General features: G+C 52.9%; 1 protein-coding gene across 3 annotated transcripts in view; it reads right to left on the minus strand.

The window, feature by feature from the left end:
* LOC123991461 (cytoplasmic protein NCK1-like) overlaps positions 1–14,669 on the minus strand; it is a 159,642-nt gene that overhangs the window by 53,602 nt on the left and 91,371 nt on the right. Inside the window, exon 1 of one of the 3 annotated variants that reach the window (XM_046293079.1) lies at positions 12,273–12,398. The exons of the other annotated variants lie outside the window; for them this stretch is intronic. Within the exon in view, the coding sequence (XP_046149035.1) occupies positions 12,273–12,306 (34 nt within the window). The 5' untranslated portion in view covers positions 12,307–12,398. Of the gene's footprint in view, positions 1–12,272; positions 12,399–14,669 lie in introns of those variants that run through there. 3 annotated transcript variants of the gene reach the window in all.

Here is a 14,669-nt window from a genome sequence, read left to right on the forward strand (position 1 = left end):
AACCACCGTCTACTACAGGGAACCACCGTCTACTACTGGGAACCACCACAGTCTACAGAGAACCACCACAGTCTACTACTGGGAACCACCGTCTACTACTGGGAACCACCACAGTCTACAGAGAACCACCGTCTACTACAGGGAACCACCGTCTACTACAGGGAACCACCGTCTACTACAGGGAACCACCGTCTACTACAGGGAACCACCGTCTACTACAGGGAACCACCGTCTACTACAGGGAACCACCGTCTACTACAGGGAACCACCACAGTCTACAGAGAACCACCGTCTACTACAGGGAACCACCGTCTACTACAGGGAACCACCACCGTCTACTACAGGGAACCACCACCGTCTACTACAGGGAACCACCGTCTACTACAGGGAACCACCGTCTACTACAGGGAACCACCTTCTACTACAGGGAACCACCGTCTACTACAGGGAACCACCGTCTACTACAGGGAACCACCGTCTACTACAGGGAACCACCATCTACTACAGGGAACCACCATCTACTACAGGGAACCACCGTCTACTACAGGGAACCACCGTCTACTACAGAGAACCACCGTCTACTACAGAGAACCACCGTCTACTACAGGGAACCTACACAGTCTACAGAGAACCACCGTCTACTACAGGGAACCACCGTCTACTACAGGGAACCACAGTCTACTACTGGGAACCACCACAGTCTACAGAGAACCACCACAGTCTACTACTGGGAACCACCGTCTACTACTGGGAACCACCGTCTACTACAGGGAACCACCACAGTCTACAGAGAACCACCGTCTACTACAGGGAACCACCACAGTCTACAGAGAACCACCGTCTACTACAGGGAACCACCGTCTACTACAGGGAACCACCGTCTACTACAGGGAACCACCATCTACTACAGGGAACCACCGTCTACTACAGGGAACCACCGTCTACTACAGAGAACCACCGTCTACTACAGAGAACCACCGTCTACTACAGAGAAACACCGTCTACTACAGGGAACCTACACAGTCTACAGAGAACCACCGTCTACTACAGGGAACCACCGTCTACTACAGGGAACCACCACAGTCTACAGAGAACCACCGTCTACTACAGGGAACCACAGTCTACTACTGGGAACCACCACAGTCTACAGAGAACCACCACAGTCTACTACTGGGAACCACCGTCTACTACTGGGAACCACCGTCTACTACAGAGAACCACCGTCTACTACAGGGAACCTACACAGTCTACAGGGAACCACCGTCTACTACAGGGAACCACCGTCTACTACAGGGAACCACCACAGTCTACTACAGGGAACCACCACAGTCTACTACAGGGAACCACCACAGTCTACTACAGGGAACCACCACAGTCTACTACAGGGAACCACCACAGTCTACTACAGGGAACCACCGTCTACTACTGGGAACCACCGTCTACTACAGGGAACCACCGTCTACTACAGGGAACCACCGTCTACTACAGGGAACCACCGTCTACTACAGGGAACCACCGTCTACTACAGGGAACCACCGTCTACTACAGGGAACCACCGTCTACTACAGGGAACCACCATCTACTACAGGGAACCACCGTCTACTACAGGGAACCACCACAGTCTACAGAGAACCACCGTCTACTACAGGGAACCACCACAGTCTACAGAGAACCACCGTCTACTACAGGGAACCACCGTCTACTACAGGGAACCACCGTCTACTACAGGGAACCACCGTCTACTACAGGGAACCACCGTCTACTACAGGGAACCACCGTCTACTACAGGGAACCACCGTCTACTACAGGGAACCACCACAGTCTACAGGGAACCACCGTCTACTACAGGGAACCACCGTCTACTACAGGGAACCACCGTCTACTACAGGGAACCACCACAGTCTACAGAGAACCACCACAGTCTACAGAGAACCACAGTCTACTACAGGGAACCACCACAGTCTACAGGGAACCACCGTCTACTACAGGGAACCACCGTCTACTACAGGGAACCACCGTCTACTACAGGGAACCACCGTCTACTACAGGGAACCACCGTCTACTACAGGGAACCACCACAGTCTACAGAGAACCACCGTCTACTACTGGGAACCACCACAGTCTACAGAGAACCACCGTCTACTACAGGGAACCACCACCGTCTACTACAGGGAACCACCACCGTCTACTACAGGGAACCACCACCGTCTACTACAGGGAACCACCGTCTACTACAGGGAACCACCGTCTACTACAGGGAACCACCATCTACTACAGGGAACCTACACAGTCTACAGAGAACCACCGTCTACTACAGGGAACCACCATCTACTACAGGGAACCACCGTCTACTACAGGGAACCACCACAGTCTACTACAGGGAACCACCACAGTCTACAGAGAACTACCGTCTACTACAGGGAACCACCGTCTACTACAGGGAACCACCGTCTACTACAGGGAACCACCGTCTACTACAGGGAACCACCGTCTACTACAGGAAACCACCGTCTACAACAGGAAACCACCACAGTCTACAGAGAACCACCGTCTACTACAGGGAACCACAGTCTACTACAGGGAACCATCGTCTACAGAGAACCACCGTCTACTACAGGGAACCACCGTCTACTACAGGGAACCACCGTCTACTACAGGGAACCACCGTCTACTACAGGGAACCACCGTCTACTACAGGGAACCACCGTCTACTACAGGGAACCACCACAGTCTACAGAGAACCACCACAGTCTACAGAGAACCACCGTCTACTACAGGGAACCACCACAGTCTACAGAGAACCACCGTCTACTACAGGGAATCACCGTCTACTACAGGGAATCACCGTCTACTACAGGGAACCACCGTCTACTACAGGGAACCACCGTCTACTACAGGGAACCACCGTCTACTACAGGGAACCACCGTCTACTACAGGGAACCACCACAGTCTACAGAGAACCACCGTCTACTACAGGGAACCACAGTCTACTACAGGGAACCATCGTCTACAGAGAACCACCGTCTACTACAGGGAACCACCGTCTACTACAGGGAACCACCGTCTACTACAGGGAACCACCGTCTACTACAGGGAACCACCGTCTACTACAGGGAACCACCGTCTACTACAGGGAACCACCACAGTCTACAGAGAACCACCACAGTCTACAGAGAACCACCGTCTACTACAGGGAACCACCACAGTCTACAGAGAACCACCGTCTACTACAGGGAATCACCGTCTACTACAGGGAACCACCGTCTACTACAGGGAACCACCGTCTACTACAGGGAACCACCGTCTACTACAGGGAACCACCGTCTACTACAGGGAACCACCACAGTCTACAGAGAACCACCGTCTACTACAGGGAACCACAGTCTACTACAGGGAACCACCGTCTACTACAGGGAACCACCGTCTACTACAGGGAACCACCGTCTACTACAGGGAACCACCACAGTCTACAGAGAACCACCGTCTACTACAGGGAACCACAGTCTACTACAGGGAACCACCGTCTACTACAGGGAACCACCGTCTACTACAGGGAACCACCGTCTACTACAGGGAACCACCGTCTACTACAGGGAACCACCGTCTACTACAGGGAACCACCGTCTACTACAGGGAACCACCGTCTACTACAGAGAACCACCACAGTCTACAGAGAACCACCACAGTCTACAGAGAACCACCACAGTCTACAGAGAACCACCACAGTCTACAGAGAACCACCGTCTACTACTGGGAACCACAGTCTACTACAGGGAACCACCGTCTTGTCCATCAGCCTCTCTCTCTCTCAACCCCCCCTTTTTATCTCTCTATGTCAGAAGGTGTTCCCTTTGTGTTTCCTGAGCAAAGGTCATTGAGAAAGGAAGCCATGTTGCATCAGTTAAATCAGAGGGTTTGGACGTGAAGAATGCCTTCTCCTTCCCCTCCTCATCTCCTACACCTTACTGTGTTATTCTCTTGATGACCTGAGGCAGGTCAGAGGGAGAGAAGAAGAAATGGGGACAGAGAGAGAAAAAGGAGGTAGGAGAAGAAAGTTAAGGACTAACGGGTTTGAGACAGAAACTCTATAGTTCCATAACACCACCTCCTCTCCTCCCTCTTCTCATCCTCTCCGCTTCTCTCCTCCCCAGCTGTCCTTTGTCTCTGTGGGACCTCCTGACCCCTCCACTTCCCTTCGTTCCAGGGCTTTTCCTCTGGCTACACCAATACACACGTCAGCCAGTCTGAGATGCACCACTCTGGTAGACCCATACACTGCCTATCATAAGTATTCACCAAAACCTGGATTTGTTCACCCTTTATTGTTACAATAGTGAAATATTATGTATTTAATTATACGTTTCTGTCAAAATGGATGATTATATATTTTTTTTTTTTATGAATGAAAAAATAAAACACTAAATGTATCTTGATGAAATAAGTATTCAGCCCTGTGTCAATACATGTTAGAAATAGGGGTGTGAACATTTAAACGTTTAGTTGGGATCCTTATCGTTAAGGAAAAACTCTTTTTTTTTTTTTACCAGACCAAATTCACATAGAAGTGTGTGTTACAGATATGTCAGTCACTGAAAGAAAGACTCAAAAGTGGTACATATGTCCTATCAGCGCTATTCCTATACTTCCCCTTCTTAAGACTTGTTGCGTCTTTTACTTTAGTTTTTGTACACAAGCTTCAAACAGCTGAACATATTTTGGGGTTATGGAAAACATATTTCACAGTGTTTTAGATGGTACAATGATTATCTACACCAGGGGTGTCAAACACATTCCACGGAGGACCTAGTGGCTGCAGGTTTATCCTTTCAATGAAGCCCTAGACAACCAGGTGAGGGGAGTTCCTTACTGAGACCTAGACAACCAGGTGAGGGGAGTTCATACTGAGACAACCAGGTGAGGGGAGTTCCTTACTGAGACAACCAGGTGAGGGGAGTTCATACTGAGACAACCAGGTGAGGGGAGTACCTTACTGAGACAACCAGGTGAGGGGAGTTCATACTGAGACAACCAGGTGAGGAGAGTTCATACTGAGACAACCAGGTGAGGGGAGTTCATACTGAGACAACCAGGTGAGGAGAGTTCATACTGAGACAACCAGGTGAGGGGAGTTCCTTACTGAAACCTAGACAACCAGGTGAGGGGAGTTCCTTACTGAGACGACCAGGTGAGGGGAGTTCCTTACTGAGACAACCAGGTGAGGGGAGTTCCTTACTGAGACAACCAGGTGAGGGGAGTTCCTTACTGAGACAACCAGGTGAGGGGAGTTCCTTACTGAGACAACCAGGTGAGGGGAGTTCCTTACTGAGACAACCAGGTGAGGGGAGTTCCTTACTGAGACAACCAGGTGAGGGGAGTTCCTTACTGAGACAACCAGGTGAGGGGAGTTCCTTACTGAGACAACCAGGTGAGGGGAGTTCCTTACTGAGACAACCAGGTGAGGGGAGTTCCTTACTGAGACCTAGACAACCAGGTGAGGGGAGTTCCTTACTGAGACCTAGACAACCAGGTGAGGGGAGTTCCTTACTGAGACCTAGACAACCAGGTGAGGGGAGTTCCTTACTGAGACCTAGACAACCAGGTGAGGGGAGTTCCTTACTGAGACCTAGACAACCAGGTGAGGGGAGTTCCTTACTGAGACCTAGACAACCAGGTGAGGGGAGTTCCTTACTGAGACCTAGACAACCAGGTGAGGGGAGTTCCTTACTGAGACCTAGACAACCAGGTGAGGGAGTTCCTTACTGAGACCTAGACAACCAGGTGAGGGGAGTTCCTTACTGAGACCTAGACAACCAGGTGAGGGGAGTTCCTTACTGAGACCTAGACAACCAGGTGAGGGGAGTTCCTTACTGAGACCTAGACAACCAGGTGAGGGGAGTTCCTTACTGAGACCTAGACAACCAGGTGAGGGGAGTTCCTTACTGAGACCTAGTGGCTGCAGGTTTACCCTTTCAATGAAGCCTAATGGGCATCTGACTACGTGGTAAAGCTATTTGTAGACTACAGCCTAATGGGCATCTGACTACGTGGTAAAGCTATTTGTAGACTACAGCCTAATGGGCATCTGACTACATGGTAAAGCTATTTGTAGACTACAGCCTAATGGGCATCTGACTACATGGTAAAGCTATTTGTAGACTACAGCCTAATGGGCATCTGACTACATGGTAAAGCTATTTGTAGACTACAGCCTAATGTAAATACACATAACTGAATATTATGGCTCTGTTTACGAGGAGAGCTTTACTGTGACGAGGTCATTGTGTAGATTTCACTGTATGATGAACAAACTTTGGTTTGATTAGCTTGAACACATGATCACTATATAGGCTACCTATTACAGAGCAAAATAAAACCGACCTGGGGCGATCCAGGCAGAGAGTTTATTTGCAGAGATTAAACATGCTGTGAAATCAATTGACCAAGTAGTGGACATAAATCATTACTATGTAGAATAGCAGGAAATTCACTTTAAAACAGACGTCAAATCAAGCAATACTTTCCAGTAGGGAGTTGCAGCACTACACCCCTGCTTACCAAGACAATTAGTAGAAAGAAAACCCATCTAGCTACCCTACCACAAAACACCCATCTAGCTACCCTACCACAAAACACCCATCTAGCTACCCTACCACAAAACACCCATCTAGCTACCCTACCACAAAACACCCATCTAGCTACCCTACCACAAAACACCCATCTAGCTACCCTACCACAAAACACCCATCTAGCTACCCTACCACAAAATGCACATCTAGCTACACAACCAAACAAACAACATCTAGCTACCCTACCATAAAACACACATCTAGACACCCAACTACAAAACACACATCTAGCTACCCTACCACAAAGAAACACAACTAGCTACCCTACAACAAAACACACATCTAGCTACCCTACCATAAAACACACATCTAGCTACCCTACCACAAAGAAACACAACTAGCTACCCTACCACAAAACACACATCTAGCTACCCTACCATAAAAAACCCATCTAGCTACCCTACCATAAAAAACCCATCTAGCTACCCTACCAGACAAAACACATCTAGCTACCCTACCATAAAAAACATCAAGCTACCCTACCATACAAAACACATCTAGCTACCATACCATTAAAAACACATCTAGCTACCCTACCATTAAAAACACATCTAGCTACCCTACCATAAAAAACATCTAGCTACCCAACCACAAAACACACATCTAGCTACCCTACCATAAAAAAAACAAGAGGAGAGGAGGGTGAAGAGAGGAGAGGAGGGTGAAGAGAGGAGAGGAGGGTGAAGAGAGGAGAGGAGGGTGAAGAGAAGAGAGGAGGGTGAAGAGAGGAGAGGAGGGTGAAGAGAAGAGAGGAGGGTGAAGAGAGGAGAGGAGGGTGAAGAGAAAAGAGGAGGGTGAAGAGAGGAGAGGAGGGTGAAGAGAAAAGAGGAGGGTGAAGAGAGGAGGGTGAAGAGAGGAGGGTGAAGAGAGGAGGGTGAAGAGAGGAGAGGAGGGTGAAGAGAGGAGAGGAGGGTGAAGAGAGGAGAGGAGGGTGAAGAGAGGAGAGGAGGGTGAAGAGAGGAGAGGAGGGTGAAGAGAGGAGGGTGAAGAGAGGAGGGTGAAGAGAGGAGAGGAGGGTGAAGAGAGGAGAGGAGAGGAGGGTGAGGGGGAGGAGGGTGAAGAGAAGAGGGTGAAGAGAGGAGGGTGAAGAGAGGAGAGGAGGGTGAGGAGAGGAGAGGAGGGTGAGGAGGGAGGGAGGGTGAAGAGAGGAGGGTGAGGAGGGGAGGGTGAAGAGAGGAGGGTGAGGAGAGGAGGGTGAAGAGAGGAGGGTGAAGAGAGGAGGGTGAAGAGAGGAGGGTGAAGAGAGGAGGGAGAGGAGAGGAGGGTGAAGAGAGGAGGGTGAAGAGAGGAGGGGAGGGTGAAGAGAGGAGGGTGAAGAGAGGAGGGGAGGGTGAAGAGAGGAGAGGAGGGTGAAGAGAGGAGAGGAGGGTGAAGAGAGGAGAGGAGGGTGAAGAGAGGAGAGGAGGGTGAAGAGAGGAGAGGAGGGTGAAGAGAGGAGAGGAGGGTGAAGAGAGGAGGGGAGGGTGAAGAGAGGAGGGGAGGGTGAAGAGAGGAGGGAGAGGAGAGGAGGGTGAAGAGAGGAGGGAGAGGAGAGGAGGGTGAAGAGAGGAGGGTGAGGAGAGGAGGGTGAGGAGAGGAGGGGAGGAGAGGAGAGGAGGGTGAGGAGAGGAGAGGAGGGTGAAGAGAGGAGGGTGAAGAGAGGAGGGAGAGGAGAGGAGGGTGAAGAGAGGAGGGTGAAGAGAGGAGAGGAGGGTGAAGAGAGGAGAGGGAGGGTGAAGAGAGGAGGGTGAAGAGAGGAGGGAGAGGAGAGGAGGGTGAAGAGAGGAGGGTGAAGAGAGGAGGGTGAAGAGAGGAGAGGAGGGTGAAGAGAGGAGAGGAGGGTGAAGAGAGGAGAGGAGGGTGAAGAGAGGAGAGGAGGGGTGAAGAGAGGAGAGGAGGGTGAAGAGAGGAGAGGAGGGTGAAGAGAGGAGAGGAGGGTGAAGAGAGGAGGGTGAAGAGAGGAGGGAGAGGAGAGGAGGGTGAAGAGAGGAGGGTGAAGAGAGGAGGGTGAAGAGAGGAGAGGAGGGTGAAGAGAGGAGAGGAGGGTGAAGAGAGGAGAGGAGGGTGAAGAGAGGAGAGGAGGGTGAAGAGAGGAGAGGAGGGTGAAGAGAGGAGAGGAGGGTGAAGAGAGGAGAGGAGGGTGAAGAGAGGAGAGGAGGGTGAAGAGAGGAGAGGAGAGTGAAGAGAGGAGAGTGAAGAGAGGAGAGTGAAGAGAGGAGAGTGAAGAGAGGAGAGTGAAGAGAGGAGAGGAGGGTGAAGAGAGGAGAGGAGGGTGAAGAGAGGAGAGGAGGGTGAAGAGAGGAGAGGAGGGTGAAGAGAGGAGAGGAGGGTGAAGAGAGGAGAGGAGGGTGAAGAGAGGAGAGGAGGGTGAAGAGAGGAGAGGAGGGTGAAGAGAGGAGAGGAGGGTGAAGAGAGGAGAGGAGGGTGAAGAGAGGAGAGGAGGGTGAAGAGAGGAGAGGAGGGTGAAGAGAGGAGAGGAGGGTGATGAGAGGAGAGGAGGGTGATGAGAGGAGATGAGGGTGAAGAGAGGAGATGAGGGTGAAGAGAGGAGATGAGGGTGAAGAGAGGGGAGTAAAGTAGCATCTCTGTCTATTAAAGTACAGTACACACCATCCTGCTCCTGACAACTGACTGGCTGAAGAGTAGATACCCTGGACTCATCAATCAACATACATATAGACAGACAGGAGACCCTATGACACAATGTTCTACCTGGAAGCAAAAGCCCCCCCCCCCCCTACTGTAATTCATTAGAGAGGGGGAGTGACCCACAACCCAAAGCTCTTCCACCACCACCCCCCTACTGTAACTCATTAGAGAGGGGGAGTGACCCACAACCCAAAGACCCTCCCAACAGTAACCCTCCCAGCAGTAACCCTCCCAGCAGTAACCCTCCCAACAGTAACCCTCCCAACAGTAACCCTCCCAGCAGTAACCCTCCCAGCAGTAACCCTCCCAACAGTAACCCTCCCAGCAGTAACCCTCCCAGCCCTCCCAGCAGTAACCCTCCCAACAGTAACCCTCCCAGCAGTAACCCTCCCAACAGTAACCCTCCCAGCCCTCCCAGCAGTAACCCTCCCAGCAGTAACCCTCCCAGCCCTCCCAGCAGTAACCCTCCCAGCCCTCCCAACAGTAACCCTCCCAGCCCTCCCAGCAGTAACCCTCCCAACAGTAACCCTCCCAGCAGTAACCCTCCCAGCCCTCCCAACAGTAACCCTCCCAGCCCTCCCAGCAGTAACCCTCCCAACAGTAACCCTCCCAGCAGTAACCCTCCCAACAGTAACCCTCCCAGCCCTCCCAGCAGTAACCCTCCCAGCAGTAACCCTCCCAGCCCTCCCAACAGTAACCCTCCCAGCCCTCCCAACAGTAACCCTCCCAACAGTAACCCTCCCAACAGTAACCCGCCCAACAGTAACCCTCCCAGCAGTAACCCTCCCAACAGTAACCCTCCCAACAGTAACCCTCCCAGCAGTAACCCTCACAGCAGTAACCCTCACAGCCCTCCCAACAGTAACCCTCCAAACAGTAACCCACCCAACAGTAACCCTCCCAGCAGTAACCCTCCCAGCAGTAACCCTCCCAGCCCTCCCAGCAGTAACCCTCCCAGCAGTAACCCTCCCAGCCCTCCCAGCAGTAACCCTCCCAGCCCTCCCAGCAGTAACCCTCCCAGCCCTCCCAGCAGTAACCCTCCCAGCAGTAACCCTCCCAGCCCTCCCAGCAGTAACCCTCCCAGCAGTAACCCTCCCAGCCCTCCCAGCAGTAACCCTCCCAGCCCTCCCAGCAGTAACCCTCCCAGCAGTAACCCTCCCAGCAGTAACCCTCCCAACAGTAACCCTCCCAGCCCTCCCAGCCCTCCCAACAGTAGCCCTCCCAACAGTAACCCCAGCCCTCCCAGCAGTAACCCTCCCAGCCCTCCCAGCAGTAACCCTCCCAGCCCTCCCAACCCTCCCAACAGTAACCCTCCCAGCCCTCCCAACAGTAGCCCTCCCAACAGTAACCCTCCCAACAGTAACCCTCCCAGCCCTCCCAACAGTAGCCCTCCCAGTAACCCTCCCAACAGTAACCCTCCCAGCCCTCCCAACAGTAACCCTCCCAACAGTAGCCCTCCCAACAGTAGCCCTCCCAACAGTAGCCCTCCCAACAGTAGCCCTCCCAACAGTAGCCCTCCCAACAGTAACCCTCCCAACAGTAACCCTCCCAACAGTAACCCTCCCAACAGTAACCCTCCCAGCCCTCCCAACAGTAACCCTCCCAGCAGTAACCCTCCCAGTAGTAACCCTCCCAACAGTAACCCTCCCAACAGTAACCCTCCCAACAGTAACTCTCCCAACAGTAACCCTCCCAACAGTAACCCTCCCAACAGTAACCCTCCCAACAGTAACCCTCCCAACAGTAACCCTCCCAGTAGTAACCCTCCCAGTAGTAACCCTCCCAACAGTAACCCTCCCAGTAGTAACCCTCCCAGTAGTAACCCTCCCAGTAGTAACCCTCCCAGTAGTAACCCTCCCAGTAGTAACCCACCCAACAGTAACCCACCCAACAGTAACCCTCCCAACAGCAACCCTCCCAGCCCTCCCAACAGTAACCCTCCCAGTAGTAACCCTCCCAGTAGTAACCCTCCCAACAGCAACCCTCCCAGCCCTCCCAACAGTAACCCTCCCAGAAATGACAACTCCACAGATTGAAAGCAGCTAACCTAGTTGATGTTTTAGTCATACAGTTCCAAAACATGGAATTTTGGAAGGATTATGAATCAGGAAAAACTACAGTACAGTTTAGTGTAGAAAACTACAGCTTTCTCTAGTGTAAAAAATAACAACTACAGCCCTACAGCCCACTTTATTGTAGAAAACTACAGCCCACTTTATTGGAGAAAACTCCACTTTATTGTAGGAAACTACAGCCCTACAGCCCACTTTATTGTAGAAAACTACAGCCCTACAGCCCACTTCATTGTAGATAACTACAGCCCACTTCATTGTAGGAAACTACAGCCCTACAGCCCACTTCATTGTAGAAAACTACAGCCCTACAGCCCACTTCATTGTAGTAAACTACAGCCCTACAGCCCACTTCATTGTAGTAAACTACAGCCCTACAGCCCACTTCATTGTAGGAAACTACAGCCCTACAGCCCACTTCATTGTAGTAAACTACAGCCCTACAGCCCACTTCATTGTAGGAAACTACAGCCCTACAACCCACATCATTGTAGGAAACTACAGCCCTACAGTCCACTTTAGTAGAAAACTACAGACCACTTGTGTAAAAAAAGATGACAGCCCACTTTAGTGCAGAAAACTACAGCCCTACAGTCCACTTTAGTGTAAAAAAAACAACAATCCACTTTAGTGTAGAAGAATACAGGCTCTACTCTAGTGTACAACTAACACCAACTAACTTGCCTAACTAACAGACAACATGGCTGGATTCCCATAATCCTCTTCTCTCTACAACACACATTCTAGAACACTCCCTAAACCAGAAAAAAAATAGGAATCACTGAGTGGAAAAATAGGAAGGGAAACAGCCCCTCTTCCTCCAAACTCAGGGAGAAGAAACAACTGAACTTCTCCCTCTTCAAGGCATCTTAAACTAAGTCATTACCAAGTCATATCCAAACAGAAAAGCAGAGGATCTCTATCAGACCAGAAATGTCAACTCACGAAAGAAGTGCTTGAAGAGGTTAGCCATGTCCATGTTGGGCGCTCCCTCTCTTTCTCTCTCTCTACTCTTCCCACTACAGCTGCAGAGTTATTCCATGTGAACACCCAGAGAGAGCAGGGCAGGCAGCCCACTCCCTGGACATGTGACCTGCCTCAACCAATAGGGAGGCAGGGATAGAGGCCTCAGCTAACTTCCCACTGAGCACAGCCCAGTCAATGTGTCTCAGAGGGAGAGAAATGGGAAGAAAGGAACAAGCCGAGCTAAGCCTCCCTCTGGGAGAGAGAGAGAGGTACGGGGGAGTGAGACAGGAACGGGGGAGAGAGAGAGAGAGGAACAGGGGAGAGAGAGAGAGAGGATCGGGGGAGAGAGAGAGAGAGGAACGGGGGAGAGAGAGGAGGAACAGGGGAGAGAGAGGATCGGGGGAGAGAGAGAGAGAGGTACGGGGGAGTGAGACAGGAACGGGGGAGAGAGAGAGAGAGGAACAGGGGAGAGAGAGAGAGAGGATCGGGGGAGAGAGAGAGGATCGGGGAGAGAGAGAGAGAGAGAACGGGGGAGAGAGAGAGAGGAACGGGGAAAGAGAGAGAGAGGAACAGGGGAGAGAGAGAGGGATCGGGGGAGAGAGAGAGAGGATCGGGGGAGAGAGAGAGAGAGGTACGGGGAGTGAGACAGGAACGGGGAGAGAGAGAGAGGATCGGGGGAGAGAGAGAGGGATCGGGAAGGGAGAGGAACTGGGGAGAGAGAGAGGTAGGGGAGAGAGACAGGAACGGGGAGAGAGAGAGAGGAACGGGGAGAGAGAGAGAGAACGGGGAGAGAGAGAGGAACGGGGAGAGAGAGAGAACGGGGGAGAGAGAGGAACGGGGGAGAGAGAGGAACGGGGAGAGAGAGAGGGTCGGGGAGAGAGAGAGAGGGTCGGGGGAGAGAGAGAGAGAGGAACGGGGAGAGAGAGAGAGGAACGGGGAGAGAGAGAGGAACGGGGAGAGAGAGAGAGAACCGGGAGAGAGAGAGAGGAACCGGGAGAGAGAGAGAGGGGAACGGGGGAGAGAGAGAGGAACGGGGGAGAGAGAGAGGAACGGGAGAGAGAGAGGAGGATCGGGGGAAGGGAGAGGAGCAGGGGAGAGAGAGGAACGGGGGAGAGAGAGGAACGGGAGAGAGAGGGTCGGGGGAGTGAGACAGGAACGGGGAGAGAGAGAACAGGGGAGAGAGAGAGAGAGGATCGGGGAGAGAGAGAGAGAGAACGGGGAGAGAGAGAGAGGAACGGGGGAAAGAGAGAGAGAGGAACAGGGGAGAGAGAGAGGATCGGGGGAGAGAGAGAGAGAGGAACGGGGTGATAGAGAGGTACGGGGAGTGAGACAGGAACGGGGGGAGAGAGAGAGGATCGGGAGAGAGAGAGGGGATCGGGAAGGGAGAGGAACTGGGGAGAGAGAGAGGTACGGGGAGAGAGACAGGAACGGGGGAGAGAGAGAGAGGAACGGGGGAGAGGAGAGAGGGTCGGGGAGAGAGAGAGAGGGTCGGGGGAGAGAGAGAGAGGGTCGGGGGAGAGAGAGAGAGGGTCGGGGAGAGAGAGAGAGGGTCGGGGAGAGAGAGAGAGGGTCGGGGAGAGAGAGGGGTCGGGGAGAGAGAGAGGAACGGGGAGAGAGAGAGGGTCGGGGGAGAGAGAGAGAGGGTCGGGGAGAGAGAGAGAGAGGAACGGGGAGAGAGAGAGAGGAACGGGAGAGAGAGAGAGGAACGGGGAGAGAGAGAGAGGAACGGGGAGAGAGAGAGAGAGGAACGGGGAGAGAGAGAGGAACGGGAGAGAGAGAGAGGAGCAGGGGAGAGAGAGGAACGGGGAGAGAGAGGAACGGGAGAGAGAGGGTCGGGGGAGAGAGAGAGAGGGTCGGGGAGAGAGAGAGAGAGAGGGTCGGGGGAGAGAGAGAGGGTCGGGGAGAGAGAGAGAGAGGGTCGGGGAGAGAGAGAGAGGGTCGGGGGAGAGAGAGAGAGGGTCGGGGAGGGAGAGAGAGGGTCGGGGAGGGAGAGAGAGGGTCGGGGGAGGGAGGGAGAGAGAGAGGAACGGGGGAGAGAGAGAGAGGATCGGGAAGGGAGAGAACGGGGAGAGAGAGGAACGGGGGAGAGAGAGGAACGGGGAGAGAGAGGAACAGGGGAGAGAGAGGAACAGGGGAGAGAGAGGAACGGGAGAGAGAGGGTCGGGGAGAGAGAGAGAGGGTCGGGGGAGAGAGAGAGAGAGGGGGGGAGAGAGAGAGAGGGATCGGGGAGAGAGAGAGAGAGAACGGGGAGAGAGAGAGAGGAACGGGGGAAAGAGAGAGAGAGGAACAGGGGAGAGAGAGAGGATCGGGGAGAGAGAGAGAGAGGATCGGGGAGAGAGAGAGAGAGGAACGGGGTGATAGAGAGGTACGGGGAGT

This window comes from Oncorhynchus gorbuscha, linkage group LG12, assembly GCF_021184085.1.
Source record: "Oncorhynchus gorbuscha isolate QuinsamMale2020 ecotype Even-year linkage group LG12, OgorEven_v1.0, whole genome shotgun sequence".
In the NCBI taxonomy this organism is placed as follows: domain Eukaryota; kingdom Metazoa; phylum Chordata; class Actinopteri; order Salmoniformes; family Salmonidae; genus Oncorhynchus; species Oncorhynchus gorbuscha.